The sequence below is a fragment of the Equus asinus genome, chromosome 5 (genome assembly GCF_041296235.1).
Source record: "Equus asinus isolate D_3611 breed Donkey chromosome 5, EquAss-T2T_v2, whole genome shotgun sequence".
NCBI lineage: Eukaryota > Metazoa > Chordata > Mammalia > Perissodactyla > Equidae > Equus > Equus asinus.
Window position 1 is genome coordinate 22215657 of NC_091794.1, and position 18719 is coordinate 22234375.

General features: G+C 36.5%; 1 protein-coding gene across 7 annotated transcripts in view; it reads left to right on the forward strand.

The window, feature by feature from the left end:
* The window catches only part of STXBP5L (syntaxin binding protein 5L), a 355119-nt gene extending 340674 nt beyond the window's left edge, over nucleotides 1–14445 (forward strand). For 6 of the 7 annotated variants that reach the window (XM_070508944.1, XM_070508942.1, XM_070508943.1 and 3 more), the window contains 5 exons: nucleotides 1843–2203; nucleotides 7927–8092; nucleotides 10553–10664; nucleotides 12306–12526; nucleotides 13102–13663. In XM_070508944.1, the coding sequence (XP_070365045.1) occupies nucleotides 1843–2203; nucleotides 7927–8092; nucleotides 10553–10664; nucleotides 12306–12526; nucleotides 13102–13143 (902 nt within the window). In that variant the 3' untranslated portion in view covers nucleotides 13144–13663. Of the gene's footprint in view, nucleotides 1–1842; nucleotides 2204–7926; nucleotides 8093–10552; nucleotides 10665–12305; nucleotides 12527–13101 lie in introns of all 7 variants that reach the window. The other variant, XM_044771517.2, reaches the window with a different exon arrangement.
* The last annotated feature ends 4274 nt before the right edge of the window (nucleotides 14446–18719 follow it).

Here is an 18719-nt window from a genome sequence, read left to right on the forward strand (position 1 = left end):
ATACATAGTAGGCCCTCAATAAGTATTTGTTGATTGAATGAATGAAGGTTGTAGTGGGGAGGGCCGGTAATTTGGAAAGCTGGAGTAAGATACACATCTAGCTACTGAGACCTTCTTTAAGAGGAAAGTCCTAATTAATTGTGTGGTTAATTATTTACTGTAGACTGAATTGTTAGGATCTTATTATAGAAGCCCTTAAATTTAAGCTTACTTTGTAACGAAGTGTATTTCTGAAAGAGTAGCAGCTCATAATTTGGACTTGCTTGTTTTTTTTTTTTTAAGTTATGAAAGATAAAAGAGTTATAAAGATTAATAATACATTCTTGGGAAAACATAAGCCCTGTATAAACCTAACGAACAGAATATAATCAAAGCATTTTGCCACAAATTAGGAAACAAAGCAGCTGTTTTGGCAAGGGCAGCTTATTGAGAAACTGTCATTTTGATGCTGACAGATTGTGAGAGTCAGGTATAAACAAAATGGCTTCCAAAATGTAGATTTCTTGTCGTTTTAACCTGCTTTAGGTTATCTCTAAATTGAGGATGCTGAGATATTTACACTTAGAAAAGTCTGCCCGTGGCAGCAGGTATTTATGGAAAGGTGGTTTTATAGAGTAGAAGGATCAATCCTAGATGAATTCTAATTAAATCATTCGTCCTAGCTTTTGGCATTATTTTTTCTTCGTGGGAGGTCGGGAGAGCTGTTCCTTTGTGCCTTGATCCTCAGACCGAAGCACCTAAATGCCTACTCTCTCATCCTCTTCAGTTACCCCTGTTGGACATTTACAGGCTGCCTAGTTTTAAAGTGGATTTAAAAATATAACTGAGATGTTAAATCATCCAAACATGTTATTTTGAATCTGATAAATTTTAAGTATTTTAAATTATAAAGTACTTTCTAAATAGAATATATTTTTCTATATCACCTTTCCCTTTTCAAGTCTCTGTTGCATGTACACTCTTGAGGCAGATCAGCCTGGGTTCACCCCCTTCCTCTCTATATCATGTCAAAGGACAAAGGTAAGAAAAGCCTGCTAGGGCACTGCTTAGGGGAGAGTCTGGAAATGTCCTGAGGTCAATCTATCCCAAGTTACCTCCTAAGCCTTAAAGTATCCTGTTCTCCAGGACTGGTAAAAATCACTCATAGGTAATAATCTGGCACGGATATTCAACCTTGGAGAATCCAGGTGAGTAAACCTCTTTTCTGTATAAAGATGCATAAGCCTACCTAAGAGCCAAAGGAATTTTTTTTTCATTCAATCAGAATTGCTAGCATGATCTCTAGATGTTGAGATTTCATGAAATTTATTCTGTCTTCAATTTCAGAAGAAAAATAAAATCATTTTCTAGTAAATGAGCCTATGAAATAAGGAAATGGAATCAGATGGCATGATTATTTTTTCAGTTGAAGTTATTTCAATGAATGAAAATTTTAAATTTTCTAAAATTTGCTTTTTAAAAAAGGATTTTAAGGGGGACTATATAGTATAGTGAGAGAATATTGATACTGAATTCGGAATTGGGAAACCTGAGTTCTAGTCCAGGCTAGCCACTAACTTGCTATGTGACTTGGCCCAAGTCTCGTCATGTTTCTGGGTCTCTGTTTTCTCATGAATATAATGAGAGAATTTGACAAGTTGATGTCTTAGACTCCTTTTTGACTCAATATTCTGTGATTCTGAGTTGAATAACATGAACTCACAAATCTAATTGTGATAATAATCTATATTATGACACTATAGATGTAAATTATCATAACATAAAACATTTATTGCCCATAGAAGAATAGCAGCTGTTTTAGAAAGATTTTCGTGTGCCAGTGATATGAAATTGTTTTTATAGGTACATTCCTCTCATTGAAAGGAGCTGTTCTAACATTCTCCTGTATGGACCGAACTGGCGGATTAATGCAACCGCCATATGAAGTTTGGAGGGATCCAAACAACATAGATGAAAATGAAAAATCTTGGAGAAGGAAACTGGTCATGAACTGCCCCTCTCCGTCCCAAGAAATAGGAGATCATCAGTATACAATAATCTGCTCAGAAAAACAAGCCAAAGTCTTCTCACTGCCTTCTCAGACTTGCCTTTATGTTCATAACATCACCGAGACATCTTTTATACTGCAAGCAGATGTGGTGGTCATGTGTAACAGTGCCTGCTTGGCATGCTTTTGTGCCAATGGGCATATCATGATAATGAGGTACTTGCCTTCTTTATAAATTATCTGGTAATCACAATAGTGCCAGCAAGGTACAATTTTGAAAAGTGTGTAATGTGCAAGATGTTATCAAGAAGCAACCTGAGATCATTGTTTCATTATGTTTGTGAATGTTTTATTGTTCAACAATTTGAGGAGAGTTTGGGTTTTTTATTTTTTGTTTTTGTTTTTTGGCTAAATATGCTTTGCATTACGAATGAAATATATATTTTAATTGACATCAAGGAATCTAAGGAAAGAGTGATTTTCCAGTCATTAACACATTCATTCAACAAACATTTATTGAGCATATGGTATCTCCCAGATGCTATGCTAGGCACTGGAAATATAAAGATTAATAAACTGCAAGGAAAAGAAATGAAGTGTTGGGGGTCAGCCCTGTGGCGTAGTGGTTAAGTTCACATGCTCTGCTTCAGCAGTCCAGGGTTCACAGCTTTGGGTCTTAGGCACAGACCTACACATCCCTCATCAAGCTGTGCTGTGGCAGCATCCCATATATAAAGTAGAGGAAACTGGCATGGATGTTAGCTCAGGGACAGTCTTCCTCACAAAAAAAAAAGAAGAAGAAAGAAATGAACTGTTACCTTCATTTGGACAACTGGACTATAGTCCAGTTTCATAGTCCACCTAAGAATTTTGCTTACAAAATTTAATTTGGTCTTTATACCTTCTCTAGGATATAGGAAAATAAAGTAATATTTGCATCCTCCATTTTACATATGTTAATAAATTAAAGTTTTAGTTTGCCTAAGGTTGCAAGTCTTGGAAATGGTGAGACCACTACTGAACAGACACTTTATCAAAAGTCATCAGACAATTTATTTTTTTCCAGCTTTATTTAGATATAATTGACATATAACATTGTATAAATTTAAGGTATACAATGTGATGATTTGATATTGCTTATAGTGTAAAATGATTACCACAATAAGGTTAGTTAACACATCCATCATCTCACACAGTTACCATTTGTGTGTGTGTGTGGTGAGAACTTTTAAGATCTACTCTCTTAGCAACTTTCAAGTATATAATACAGTATTGTTAACTATATGTATATATGTACCATGCTATACTTTAGATCCCCAGAATTTATTCATCTTGTAACTGGAAGTTTATACTCTTTGACCACATTTATAATAAGGTATCACCTAAGAGATTTTGTTATACTGTTAGTGAATTGAGGTAAAATTCATGAGATACAATAATTACCTAATAATTTTATGAATTCAGCAAACACTTAATAAACATATAGTATGTAGAAGTCACTGTCATCCATTTTAATATCTCACCTAGTTCCAAAAATCACCGAGACAATTAAGCATACTGGCCTGTGAAGGATGTAAAAATTAGTAAAACATAGTCCTAATCCTTAAGAAGCTTACTATCAAATTGGGGAGAGAAGACAGATACACAAGTAATTATAACATAAAGAACATGTATATTCCAAAAGAGGAAATGTAGAGTTGAATCTTCTAGTCAAAACTAAGTCCCCAGAGTTCAGTCATGAGATAGTTGAATATATTTTATAAAAAAAGGAGTTGTTGGAAGGAAAGTAAACTGGAAAGGTAGATTGGGGCAAATTGTTGAGGACCCTTAATGGCAGGCTAATGAGCTTGACATTATCAATAAATAGGAAATGGGGTTTTTAAAGCAGGTCATTAACTGGTTCTGGCTAAGCACTAGGAAATGACGTGAGGGAGGGCTGGGGATGATCTTTTGAACTGAAGTGGTAGTTATCTAGCAGGCAAGGTGAGAATAGATGTGAGGGATAATCAAGGGAAACTTGCTTAATGTAAAACTAATTGGTTATAGAAAGTATTGGAGGTCATTAAAAAATCTCAGGGCTAGAAGAGAACATAAAGGTTAAAAAAAATTTTATGAACCTGGATAACAGTGATGTCATTAGCAGATAGGAAAGTCAGGAGAATTTGGAAAGGCTGATAATGAGAAGTTTGAGAATTAATTGAGAATGAATGCTTGGAATCTGAAGTGCTTATACGCCATCCTGAAGAAGTTTAGCAAGCAATTTAAGGTCTGGACTCTTAGAAAAATACAGGTGGAAGATCCAGCTCTGGAAGTTGTCTATGTAAATGTATTCGTGAAAGTTATGGCAGTAAATGAGATCATCAAAGAAGATAGTTTAAAAAGAGAGGAGAAATAGACTGATCTGGGGACAAAAACTTGGGGATCTGTCTATGTTTATGTAGTGGAAGAAAGAAGATCCAGCAAAGGAGGTTGAAAAGTCATCAAAGAGAGAGAAAAAGGACCAGAATATGTAACTTCATCAAATAAAAAGGGTACAACAGTATCAAAACAAAGGATAAAAGACCACAAAAACAATGGTCAACAGGTTCAGATATAGCAGAGAGGCCAAAGAATTTGGGTACAAGAAAAAACACTAGACCTGGCAACTAGTAGGATATTAGTGATCTTTGAGAAAGCAAATCTCAGGGGCATGGTGGAGGCAAAAACTAAATTTTCAAGGGCGCAAGAATAGAGGCAGATCAAGAGTTGACAAACTTACAGCCCACAGGCCATATCTACGTTGCCCTCCCCACAATCTGACAGAGCACAGCCTGCAAGCTAAGAATGATTTTTACATTTTTAAATTGTTGAAAAAAATCAAAGAGAAGACTACTTCATGATATGTGAAAATTATATGAAATTCAGATTTCAATGTCCATAAATAAAGTTCTTTTGAAACACAGCCACGCTCATTTGTTTACATATTGTCTGTAGCTGCTTTTGCACAACAGGGCAGAGTTGAATAGTTACAACAGAGACCACATGGCCTACGAAGCCTAAAATGTTTACTACCTGGCCTGTTAAAGAAAGTCTGCCAACTCCTGGTGTAGATGATTCTTTCAGGATATTTTGTGGCAAAGGGGGAGATGAGAGACAGGAAAGTAGTTCAAGAGCAAAACTAGGTTTTTGGAAGTGTTTTTGCTGTTATATTTTCTTTAATAGGGGAGACGTGAGTAGATTTATAAGCCAAGGAGAAGTAGTTAGCAGAGAAAGTTTTCAAAAAATAAAAACAATCATTTATGGTCTGCTCATTCTCTTATATAGTTCTGGTTCTTTCTCTCTTTATCTGGTTTCTCTTTCTCAAAGTATTTTTAGAGATTTCTGATGAAGGTCATTCCAGTCTTGTTTGAAAATGATGACTTAACTCCTAGATACGCCTTAGTTTGTGAAAAATAAAAATGCATACACACACACCCCCTACCCTCCCTTAAGCTCACATTTAGTCACTCAAAATTTGTTTTTAATTAAAAGACATTAAACTGTTACGTCACAATTGAGATTTTAGCTTGAAAATGATTACTTTCCCTGTTTTTGCAAAATTTTAGTGTCGTTTTCTTATATGGTATTGAGTATATCTGAAAATTAATTTCTATTTAAATGAATATGTGCTACCGTCTACGTTTATGAGAAGGGAGATTTCTTGAGAAATGAAAAACAAGAGAGAGTTTAAAAAGCAACAGGAGTCATAGCAACAGGAGAGATGATCTCTCTGTCTTCCTCCGCCCTTTGTAAAAGCTGCTTTACGTGATAATGGTACTTTATTATTATGCCCTAGTAGAAACTCTTCATGTGCTCCTGAGGATCTCAAAAACATTTGAAAAGGAAATGATTTTGACATAATTTTAGTAACATATAAGGTGTGGCTAGGAAATAATATGTGGCTTGAGGAACTGAATCCTACAAATTGCCATGCTCCTGACTGATCATCTTCCCATGCTAAGTATATTCCCAGATCTTCGCAGACCCTATCAGAACTTAACTATACTGAGCCTCATCTCCTCAAGTCCCAGTTTTCTGATGGATGGCAAGTAGTTAATGATTGCTTATGTGCTAATGTGCCTAGACCTAGAAAAGAGTAGAGAGAGATACAAGAGGCTTATCTATGTATGCGTTCTCAAACTAGGCTGTAAGAGCCTTTTGTGTGTGTGTCTGTGTGTGTGTGAGGAAGATTGGCCCTGAGTGAACATCTGTGCCAATCTTACTCCACTTTATGTGGGATGCCACCACAGCATGGCTTGAGGAGCAGTGATGGGTCTACGCCTGGGATCTGAACCTGTGAATCCCAGGCTGCCTAAATGGAGTCCGTGAACTTAACCACCACACCACCAGGCCTGCCTCAGTAAAAGCCATTTTTAGTGAGAACCATCTTAAGTCACTTGACACTTTCCTTATAAAAGTGTCCCTGCACAGAAAAAAATCTATTCTTTTTTTTCTTCAGCTTTAACAGTACTTGTTTCCTAGCCCTTAGCAATTGACTTATTTTTTTCCTACCTAAAGTGATTACATCTTTTTAATTTTATTATCTTGGCTTACTTTTATTATGCTAAATAGTCAAGAACGTAGCTTATCAGAAAAGTCCATTGGAACCTCTTCCCCACCACTGCCCACCAATTTGACTGAATCTATCATGGAAGAGTGTTTAATTGGGTTGGTTTTGGACTCATATCCTAAGGAGTTTAGTTACTTGAAATATCATAACATATATTTTTTAATATATTTTTTCTTACTAAGTTTGACATCCAGTATGTAATTTACACTTACAAAACATCTCGATTCATATGAACCACATATCAAATGCTCAATAGCCACATGTGGCTAGTGGCTACCATATTGGACAGGACAGAGCTAGAACCTCATGAAAAGTGTATTCCAAAAGCACAGATTTCAGGTCTACCACATTTTATATGGTAAAGTTCTAAGGCTTAAATTGTGATTACAAACTACTTTGATAAGAGAAATCAGTACTATTTTTTCAAGGTGCTATTTTTATGATCTGGGATAATTTAATATCATTGTGCACATTAGAATCAATAGAATGATTTCAAAGCTTGAGATTTAATTACAAGTATTTATTTTTCTCCTTTTGGCATTAGAGGTGTGATTTAAAAGCAATGAGACTGGTTTTCTTCAGTAGTTTATAAAACTGACTCTGACAGTATCCAAAAGGACGTTCTGATGAATATTTAAGCAAAATCATTGGCTACAACATTAGAATAAGCATATAGCCATTTGGTAAGACACTTGAGATGAGTGGTATTCATTTGGATGTGCAAATTCTGATCTATTATTTATAACTTATTCTCATTCCCTTACAGCCCCGGCCGTGTTTATTTATTAAGCATGCCTTCAGTGCAGGTGCCCTAAGTCATAGGTAATTTTCATTTCCTGTGTATAGAGGGAGTAAAGGACTGGGAAGCAAAGCCACTCGATTCCCAGGCACAGTGAACTGGACTCACTTCACCTCTCCATCAGTGCATAACCTCCTCAGACTCAGGAGTTTTGCCTTAAAAAGGGAAAACAGACCAAGTATGCAGTCAGCCACTTTCTAGCTATGATGTTTCTGTGATAACCAAAGATCATAACTATACTAGGAATCTGTGAAATGCTGCGAAAAGTATCCTGAAATTGCTGGCCACTGCATTCAGTCCATCCTTCAAGGACATTTGTTAGGTATCTGTGTGGATGAAGATAGAAGAACTGTGCCCATGACCCTTGTGTATATGATTTTAAGTGAAAGTCTAGTTTACTACCACTGGGACTTCAAGAGGATAAAAAGAAACCATAAAATAGTAGTATAAAAATGTACTGTTTTTATGTAAAGATCTGCAAATTTTATACAGAGAAATTAAAAGCTTCTAACAACTTGAATATGAAATGTGGATTTGCTCTTGTCCATTCAGCCTACCTAGTCTTCGTCCAATGTTGGATGTTAATTACTTGCCACTGACAGACATGAGGATAGCACGGACGTTTTGTTTTACCAATGAAGGACAGGCATTATACCTCGTTTCTCCTACTGAAATTCAGCGGTTAACATACAGCCAAGAGATGTGTGATAATCTACAGGTGGGTTAGGCACATTTATGAATAAACATTGGACATGGTTGTAAAGAGAGAATGAGAGAGATATCTAAAAGCTAAAAATATTATTGGGCCAGACAATAAAATGCCTTCCCTAAGATATGTTTTGAATATATGTTCATCATTGTGACTCTACCAGCTTCTAGTATGGTTCTAGGTAAACAGAGAAAAAAATAAGAAACAGAGGGAGAATGTGAAGATCATACATATTAATAGTTAATTCTTTGTTGTTTATTTCACTGTTTGGTTTTTTGCCTATGGAGAATCCTCTGAAAAATTATATAAACTCTCCCTCCAGGGTGGAGAATATCTATGTACACACAAAAAATTTGCGTACAATTCAGGGTGTTTGTGGACTTTTTTTAAAAAAACCTTAATTTTGATTAAGAGCCATACAAAATAAATACATATCCTGAGGGTTAGAGTTGGGCATTTGTCTTTGATCATAGCAGTAAACAGAGCCTAGACACAGAATAAATATAAAAGCCTATCTAATCTTGGGTAAGTAAAAATTGTCACAAAATTTTCAAAGAGCATCTTAGACATTTAATTGGTTCAACTCCTTCATTTTATAATAATAAAACTAAAACCCATTCATTATAATTTAGAGGTTAAGAGTATAAGCTCTGAACTGTTTAAGTTGTATTTTGCCTACTTGTATAACTTTGGGCATTTGCCTTAACCTACCTGTTTGCTCTACCTTGGAGCACTGTAAGTAAGAATTCACATAAAGTACTGAGCACAGTGCCTGGAACACAGTCAATTTTTTAAATAAATAATAATAAATGTTGTTATTATTGCTGTTCAACAAATACTTATTGAGCTTTTACCATATGCCTGGTACTTGGCTAGGCTCTAGGAATACAATAACAAACAAGATACAAGTCCCTACCTGCTGGTGTGGAGGGAGAGATAAGAGACAACCACAATACTCTGTGGAAAATGCTCTCTACATATGGCTGTGCCAGTGCTGGGGAGATGTGTAAGAGGGGCACCTGGTTGATGGGACAGAAGGGAGGGGGTAGTTAGAAAAGGATTGTGAATGGTGACTAGGAGTTATCCACAGGAATGGATAGCTGGGGGTGGAAAAGGTCATGATATTCTCGACAGAGTAGTGGCATGCAAAAGCCCAGGGGTTCAGGCAACTACTAGCAAGGTGCAGAGTTGGGAAGTGAAAGAGTGGAGGGATGGTGCTGGAGAATCAGTCAAGAACAGATCTTAGGCACCTTTGTAAGCTCCTTAAGGAATCTGGCATTTATGCCGAGGGCAATAGAAAGTCATTAAAATGGTTTATCAAATTTGTTTATTAAAACAAATAATCTGGTTGTAGTATGGCAATTCGTTTTGAGGAATTAAAACTGAAGGTAGAACAATTAGGAGACTTTTCAAAACAAATTAAGACCAAAAATAACAGTGTCTTGAAGTAAGGCAACCAGCAGTGAGGATGGAGAAAAGTTAGCAGAGTCAATAGCTATAAAGTGCAATCAGTTGGAATGGAGAGTTATTAGATGTAGGAATGAGGGAAAGGAAGGAATTAATCATTATTCCCCGTTTCTGGCTTGGGGAACTAAGTAGGTGGTGCTGCTATTTCCAAAGAGAAGGGTTTCAGGAGGAAGAGCACAGGCCTGGTGAGTAGAGAGGTGAGGGGAAATGATGAAGGTAAAGTCATGCTGCCAGTTCAGAGACAGACTAATATTAGGTCACAGAACTCCTGACTTTTGGTTCAAGTTCCTTCCTTCATACCAATGGTTCTCAAATTTTGGCCTGCTTTGGAAAGACCTGGAGAGCAAGTTAAAAATATAGATAATCAGAGCACATCTATGTAGATTCTAATTTAGTATGTGTAGAATAAAGCCTGAGCAACTGTATTTCTAACAAAATGCTTCTCCAGTCATTCTAAAGCACAGCAAATACTGAGAACAACTGCACCTCGCCATGCAGTAGCTGCCTATTTTGATGCATCTAAATTATCCTGAGCCATTTCATAATTTTGTACTTGATATAAAAATAAATTCAGCCTTCCCCACATACCACCAAAGGCTTCCTATTTCATGGGGCAGTCCATGCTTGATTCAGGAAAGGGAACTGGGACAGGAAAGAGGCCATGGTAACTGAAAAAGGATCAGAAGTCTACATTGGTAGTCATTGAAAAGGTGGAAATTAATCGTAGGTGAATATATTAGGTTTCCATGCTTTCTAATTGTAGAAGGGAGAAGAGAGCAGAAAAATGAAAATTTTAGGACGTCAGTTACTGAAGAAGGGAAGAAAAAAGAGGTGGAGAAAGAAATCAGAGGTAGAACTGGCAGTAAAGCAAAAATCACCAGAAAAATATATGGAAAGTGGACTGTCTTTTCATGATGTGCTCTAACATACTACAGTGTTATCTTTTGATCTACTAATTTATTTTTCCTTGCTGTAATGCTTTTTTCTTTGAATTTGGTACAGGATATGCTAGGAGATTTGTTTACTCCCATAGAGACACCAGAAGCTCAGAACAGAGGCTTTTTGAAGGGACTGTTCGGTGGCAGTGGGCAAACATTTGACAGAGAAGAGCTTTGTGAGTAAACTCCTGATTGTAAAATTGCATCACAAAATAGAAGACCTGTTTCTGTGTGTGGATGGATGTGTGTGTGTGTGGAACACTGTAATGTGAGATCTCAAATTCTGGACTAGCTTTTTTTTGCTTCTATACCATAAAAATTATTTCTGTTTACCAAACATGAATAAAATGGATCACTTCATATTAGGAAATAGTTTAACAAAAACAGCACATGTAATTCATACAAACAATGAGTAAGCTAATAAATGTGTCATTTGCAAGTAGCTCATACCTGAAAGGCAGGGTGAAGACATTTGGTTACTAAAGTCTGGAAAAATGTTTTTGAATCTGCCTCCTTTAACCACTGCTGGGAAACAGATTCTTTATTCAGAACTCAAGGTTTATCAATGCTACAGAATAAATTACTTTAAAAATCTGCCAGTGAGACTCTGATGAATAATAATCAAAAAGCAGTAGAAAGATACTAGGGAACATTTTAAGAAAGAAGAATATATTTTCCAGAATATCTCACCACCATTTGGCTCTGCAGATCAAAACTCCTTTACTCTTGAACTTTTTTAACTATGCAAGAGATCTAGGTGCCTCCACACAATGGAATATTATTCAGCCATAAAAAGGAGTGAAGTTTGATACATGCTACAAGATGGATGAACCTTGAAAACATGCTAGGTTAAAGAAGGAAGACAAAAAAGGCCACATATTGTATGATTCCATTTATATGAAATGTCCAGAACAGGCAAATCCATAGAGACAGAAGGTAGAGTAGTGATTGCCAGGGTCTAGGGCAAGGAGGCTTTGGCAAGTGACTGCTCATGGGGATGGAGTCTCTTTTTGGGATAATGAAAATGTTCTAAAATTAGATAGTGGTGATAGTTTCAGAACTCTGTGAATACACTAAAAACCACTGAATTGTACATTTTAAAAGAGTGAATTTTATGGTATGTTAATTATATCTCAATAAGGCTCTTTTTAAAAAAAAATAGATCAGATTCCATTCCTAACGTTACATCCTTGGGAATGCTCATTAAATTGCTCAAGTTAACTTTCAATTTAAAAAATTACTTCATTAAAATTAAATGAAACTGGAGCTTTGTAAGTAATGGGGAAATTTTTAGTCTTTTATAAAGTAACAAAATTTCAACAAATGTATATTATTGTCCCTCATGCATCTACCCCGTTCTCTAGTATTTATACACACACAGATTTAAAAACAACTGAGGCTTACAAAGGCTGAGACCAAGATGAACAGAGAAGGTTGGCATGAAGTCTTGGGCAGAAATTTAAACAAATGATCAGGCCTGAAATTGGAACAGACACAAGTGTGGGTTAAATATGAGGTCACATATATTGTGAGCATCCCAATTCAGCAACATCAAGAAATGCAATTATGCTATATGGTATGGAACCCCCATACATACAAAAATGCATATGGAAACAATACCTCTCTCAGTCTCTTTTTAGGCAGTTTTTGGGTAAGTGCTAACATCTCCAAACACATATCTATGATAGGACCAAATATGTCTCTCTTTTAATGATAATTATGACAGAATTTAATATATGTACTTTGGTGATAAACTTGACTACAATTATTTAAATTACTGACAAAATGTTTTAAATTGCTATGGTTTGCATTCCCAGTTGGGGAAGCTTCAGCAGGAAAAGCATCCCGTAGCCTTGCACAACACATTCCTGGACCAGGTGGTATAGAAGGGATGAAAGGCGCTGCTGGAGGAGTGATGGGAGAGCTGACTCGTGCACGGATCGCACTTGACGAGAGAGGACAGAGGCTGGGAGAACTGGAAGAGAAAACTGCAGGCATGATGACCAGCGCCGAAGCATTTTCCAAACATGCACACGAGGTAAACTGCTGACATAGATATCGGCATCTTCATACAGTAATAACTTGAAACATTCAGGTCCTGCACAAGAAAGCTTAGACAGAGATGCCTCTGTAAGTAATCCTGTGTGAGAACCAAGGTAAATTGAATTTCATTATAAGTTTTATAATTCCTTCAGTATCTGGGGGAAAAAAGTTTTTAAAAAATAATAAGTTAATGCTTCTTTACCTTAGGATATAATTTAAAAGAAAATTATCCATTGATTCTGATATACCGGGTCTCTCTTGTGCATCAGCTGCTAAAAAGGCACTTAGGTAGATTACACGGGCCCCCAAGAAGGTGCGAGGGCAGGAGAGGCTGGGATCACACACTCCTTTTTGTCCCAATCATTAAAAATCATTTCCTGTCAGCTGAGTCTTTACAGCTTAAGTTTTTTAAAAATCTTTTTCACACATGCTTTATTTCACAAAATAAAAGAGTTTTCTAAGTTTTGAGATTTAGTTAGATATGCATGACTAACTCAATATGAGCTTGCTTTGATTAGCACTTTTAAAGATTTTTTTTAATGTCTTATGGTGACTATTTTTTCTTTGCAGTTAATGCTGAAATATAAAGATAAGAAATGGTACCAATTCTAAACTTCTAAAGAAGCTGTGACTGCTTTGAGAAACCATTATTCAGGGAAACCAAATTTATTCCCAGCATCACTATCCAACTGCTAGAAGCCAGTTTCTTCTACAAAATGTTCCATTACAGTCCATCTCAAGTTATCATAAAGGAGATTTATCAGAGACACTGTACAACCCAAAGGCTGGAACCCTGGTTAAAATCCTGAGATGTGTCTGAATTCGCCTTTTTCCACACGGAATGGAGCTATCATCTTGGCATGTCATTTGCTAAGGATTTACATTTAGGAACTACGGGGAGTCCTTCTGATTTGAAAAATCCTGTACAAACAAGAGCATTAATGCACTTAATGAAAAAAATCTTTGCATGATAAATTAACATCTTAAGAGGAAAAGAAAAAAAGCACGTGTGACAGAAGAAAAAAAAGATTTGTAGTAAACTATTTTTGTAAATTGGGCCACACCTGACAATTTTAAAAATCTGCATTGGAAGATATCAGTGCATTTCAAGTACATTTGCCATTCCCAACTGAAAAAGAAAAGAAAACAAAAACCAGAGTTTTCTTCTCATCTGTAACTTTCATTATACTAGGACATTATTGAATTCTCATGGCAAGAATCTGATTAATGTTCCTCTCTCTCCATAATATTTTACATCATTCACAGTTCTTCATCATAATCAAGTATTCAGATACCCAACACAATTATTTCCATTTCTGTCACCTTCAGAGCTATTTTTAGTCACAAACTATGCAGGGTTGGGTCACTTCAAAGCATTTTTTTCAGCCTGGCTTGTACTCTGCAGGAGTTGATAGGTTTGGGGAAATTAGACTATAGGGACAATGCAGTTAGCTTTGAGAACTGATTTCACACACTCTGGTTTCCGTTTCTAAAGTGATATACTTTTAATGCTCCATTTGTATCCTTGTCTGCCGATTACACAGTATATTACTGTTCAAACCCAGTGGGGTCTTCAATCCAAAGGTGCTCTTGCAGCCTGACACTCACAGACCAAACTGGTCATTCTCTTTAGTATGATTCAGTAAAACCTCAGTTAATGTTTTAGAAAAGGGATTCTGATTTATTACATTTCTGATTAACAAGGGCTTTCATGAGAAAATACTTTTTTTTTCAATACTTATTATTGAAAATCTTTATAAAATGAAGTGGTGTGATTGCTATCTTGGCCTTAGTCATCATTACAGAAATACAGAGAGAGTTTAATGATACAAAATCAATAATTTTGTCACTCACGAAGCTAAATAATATAAGCCACAAGATTATGTCAATATGTATCAAACACCTTTCCTTATTAAAAATTCTCTTAAAAAATGGAATAAAGAATATCCTTAACATGATAAAAGGTATCTATCATAACTCAACAGAGAACTTCTAGAGGCAAAACAAAATAACGTCATCTGCTATCATTAACATGATTCTGGAAGTCAAAAGTCGTAGGAAATGAATATATGGAGATTCCAGGACCCATCCTGGAATATGTTGTTCCTTCAGAAGGAATCTTTTTTTAAAAATTAATGAGTTTGGCTTGTTGAATTTTGATTAATCATGGTCTTACTAGATTTCATTTGTTTCTTAAGCATTCACCCTTTTCCTGAAGTCCAGGTTATTTTAATTGCCCAAAATAGTATTTCTATTTGTTTTCTTAGATTTTTTAATTTTTAGTGAATTTCTTTGAAGTGGCACTTCCTTTACAATGTTCTCAGTATTACTGAGAAGATCAAAGATCATGGGAAGAGTTAGAGAATCTATAACAGGATAGCATTTCTCAGAGTCCTTGAATTCTCCTCATTTCTGAAAAAAGCCTTTCCATGAATGTCTTCACACTCCTATGAACAGTCTTGACTTGGAAATACAAACATGGCACATAAAATTATATTTAATTTTAAACGTAATATATATTTAATTTTAAATTTAAAAAATGATGAAAATATTAAAGAAACTTGAGACCAGGATTTGGAAAACATTGGTAGTCAAACTGCAGTGCCCTCTTTGTACCATCAGTTTCAAGGACCCAGTCTTCTGATTTTCTGAACAGATACTTTATAATTTTTATATTGGGGAAAAAACCCTAAAAGAGTAAAATAGTGGTTTATTTTGGAAATAATGAAATTCAGGGCCGGCCCAGTACTGCAGCGGTTAAGTTCGCACGTTCCGCTTCAGCGGTCTGGGGTTCTCCAGTTCAGATCTCGAGTGTGGACATGGCACCGCTTGGCAAGCCATGCTGTGGTAGGCGTCCCACATATAAAGTAGAGGAGGATGGGCACGGATGTTAGTTCAGGGCCAGGCTTCCTCAGCAAAAAGAGGAGGATTGGCGGCAGATGGTAGCTCAGGGCTAATCTTCCTCAAAAAAAAAAGAAAGAATGAAATTCAGTCCAAAGTGGCATTAAATTCAACGAATATCTCCAAAGCCCCCAACAAGAGTTGATTTAATGTGTTCTATGTCAGGCTTCCTCAACAGTGGCACTATTAGAAATTTCTTTGTTGTGGGGGACTGTCCTTTGCGTTGTAGGATGTGTAGCAACATCCCCGGCCTCTGTCCTCTAGATGCCAGTAGCAACCCCCAATTAATGACAATCAAAAATGTCTCCTGCCATTGCCAAAATTGCTCCGAGTTGAGAGCCACTGTTCTACATCATTTAAAGATGATTGTGTGAATAAGTAATATATGTCTTGTACAAAATGAAACATCCTAAGTGCACAGTGTCTTAACAAGATAAATTATACCCAAAATTACATGTGTGGTCCATACGCAATAAAATACTCTTTTGGAGAAAGCTTACATGAATCAGTGAAAAATAATAAGACTATTTTAAAGCATACAGAGAAAATACCAAAAAGGACAATATAGCATTTCACAGTAGAAAAGCTTGAAACTTTGGCTTGAACGAGTAGATCAAAAATTTATAATTGACATACCAGTTGGACATGAACAGGTGCTTCTCAAATGCTTGAAAAGAACAGATTCTTTTAAGTAGTTTAAAATGTGACTTTCAATATTGTTTTTTATAAACCCTTTCTTAATGTAAGGGTAACTTCACCCCACAAACTCCTGATTAGTGGAATACAAATTAATGAGGTTTTACTGTATCAAAATTATTTTTATAATTCAAAGAGATAGCAATAACAAGACTCTAATGTGGATGCGATTTTTCTCTTTGAACATTTCCATTCTGTTGCACTGACCTTAGCACACACACACCCCATCGCCACCACCATCATCATCTTATCATCATCTTTGGAAAATGAGTACTGTTGATCCATCTAATTCTTTACAACTCTCTTCTCTACTACTAAAATGTCTTGCCTCTATATTGAAACAAAAGAAAACTGCTCCTAGTAACTTGGACGATGATAGAGAAAATGACTCTGAGCCTTAGTTGTCATCAAAATTAATTACATTACATCTACTAAGTTGGCATCAGAAGATAAGGCTTGCAAACCAGTTGACCTTATCTCCTTATCATTCCCTCAAGAGATAAGCCCTTCTTAGTGTTCTAGGAGAAAATAGGCCTTTGCATTCTATTCATCAGTGAGAAGATAGAAGTATTTGTTTTCCTGGTCCTAATAGTGTGAGAAATAATCCCCACCTTGGAGTTTGGAGGGAAGGATGATTATCATTTATTTTAATCTCCTACAGAAGCAGTACTACTGACTTTGTTTCCAATACTTCACCGAGACCTAAACTTAAGGGTCCCAATCACCATCAGGGTCTTGTCTAACTAACTTTGGAAGAACAGTGACAGAATTGAGTGAGATGTTTTCTGATAATTCAGTCAGAAAGACAATTTTTCAAATCTTTCATATAGTCTTTAGTGATTCTCAAGTTAATAAATCAGAATCCAGGTCTCTATTCCTCAAAGATCTTAGGGGATCGTAAAGGAAAAATCTTACTGTTGGAGTCCCTTTTTATGTGACCCATGCGTCCAGTTTTAAAGGTGCCACTTGTCTATTATGTGCATTAAGGCATCACTATGGCTTTGAAAAGGAAAAAAGATTATGCCTACAATTGGTTGGAGGAGATTAAAATTAGCTCTTTGAGATACTTGGTTATAAAATATTGGCAGAAGGGAAAAGTGAAGCAGGTGTAGAAGAGTAGGCTAGACATCCTCTCCTTAGGGTCACTGGAGCACCCAGGAGGGTCTGTGTGACTGCAGCTTGCCCTGTGGGAAGACACTGTAACTTGACCACTTTTGTTCAGAAAGGGTCATGTCAAAAGGAGTCAGACATTCCTTTCAGGCCTTGCTCTTTGCATCAGAAGAAATGTGGTGGCTTTCACAGCATCTCCCTCTCTGTCCTCTGGAGCCCCAACCCCATTTTTGACTAGATACTATTTCACATACACATTGCCCCGGGTACCGGAAATACTTGCCAGTAAGTCCTGTATTTGGATTGCGCCATTTCAAGGAACATCACTGTTGCATAGCAGGTTCAGTGTATATATTTGTAGACAACACAGCCCTTAAAGGGTGACATGCAGTAAGGTCTGACTTGGGAAAGGAAGAGGAAATGCCAATTTGTTGCAAGAGGTTGGAGTGGGAAGGGAGGTGGGAGCCAGAGTGAAGTATAAGAGGATTTGATGAGGAACTAGTGGCACAGGTGGTTGCCTTTATTTATATGTTTGTGTAGGAAAGTGATTCTCAACCTTGGCTGTACATAAGAATCACCTAAGGAGCTTTTAAAATTCCAAATTATATCAAAATCGCTCAGAATAGGAACAAAACATCAGTGTTTTTGAAAGCCCCCAAGGTTGTTCCAATGTCCAGCTAAGGTTGATAACCACTGTTTTATGGCCAACTAAGGAAGACATGCTTGTCTGCTTTGGCTGGTGTCCAAGCCCACTTCTGAGGGGTCAGGGAGGGCAAGATGTAGGCGATATAGTGATGGCTAGAGTGATATTTATTCTGTGTTGCAACCCAAACAAATGTTCTGTGCAAATTTCTGACCAGGCAGTGCCCCATTAACTCTTAATAACTCTGTCTTTGTGATTTTCTCCCATGTGACTTGGCCATTAATTATTCCAATTCAAACATCCAGGTTTTGATAGTCTTATACAGGTGACATCACAAGACACCAGAACTATCATAAGAAATTCAATAGCATGTAAAGCTAAGTGGAAAACTAATTCTCAATAATTGGATAGTAGAAATCCTCAAAACAATCATTTACTAAATCAGATCCAAATTTATTATTCATTCTTCATTTGGAGGAGATATGGGTACCAGCTACCTGTTCTGCTATAGGTATATTTTACTTGACTTGATCTTAGCAAGAAGGGAGAACACCTCTTCCTTTTTGATTGTTGTCTTAGCTCCCAGGGCCACTTGGATTTATTTTCTTAGTTATTAGGCATGTATTTAAAGAGAGAAGAATGCCTGTAATTCAATATCTGTCCTCCAGTGTCCTGAACAAAGGGAGAGTCTGCCTATCCAAGGCAATAACACTCGATGAGAAAACTCGAGAGAGTTCTCTCCTCTCACACTGCTCCCCTCTTGTATTAGCCCACCCTTCTCAACTGCAAAGCCAGGAAATAAACTAGGCAGTAGTTATGGACAAGTGTACACAGGATC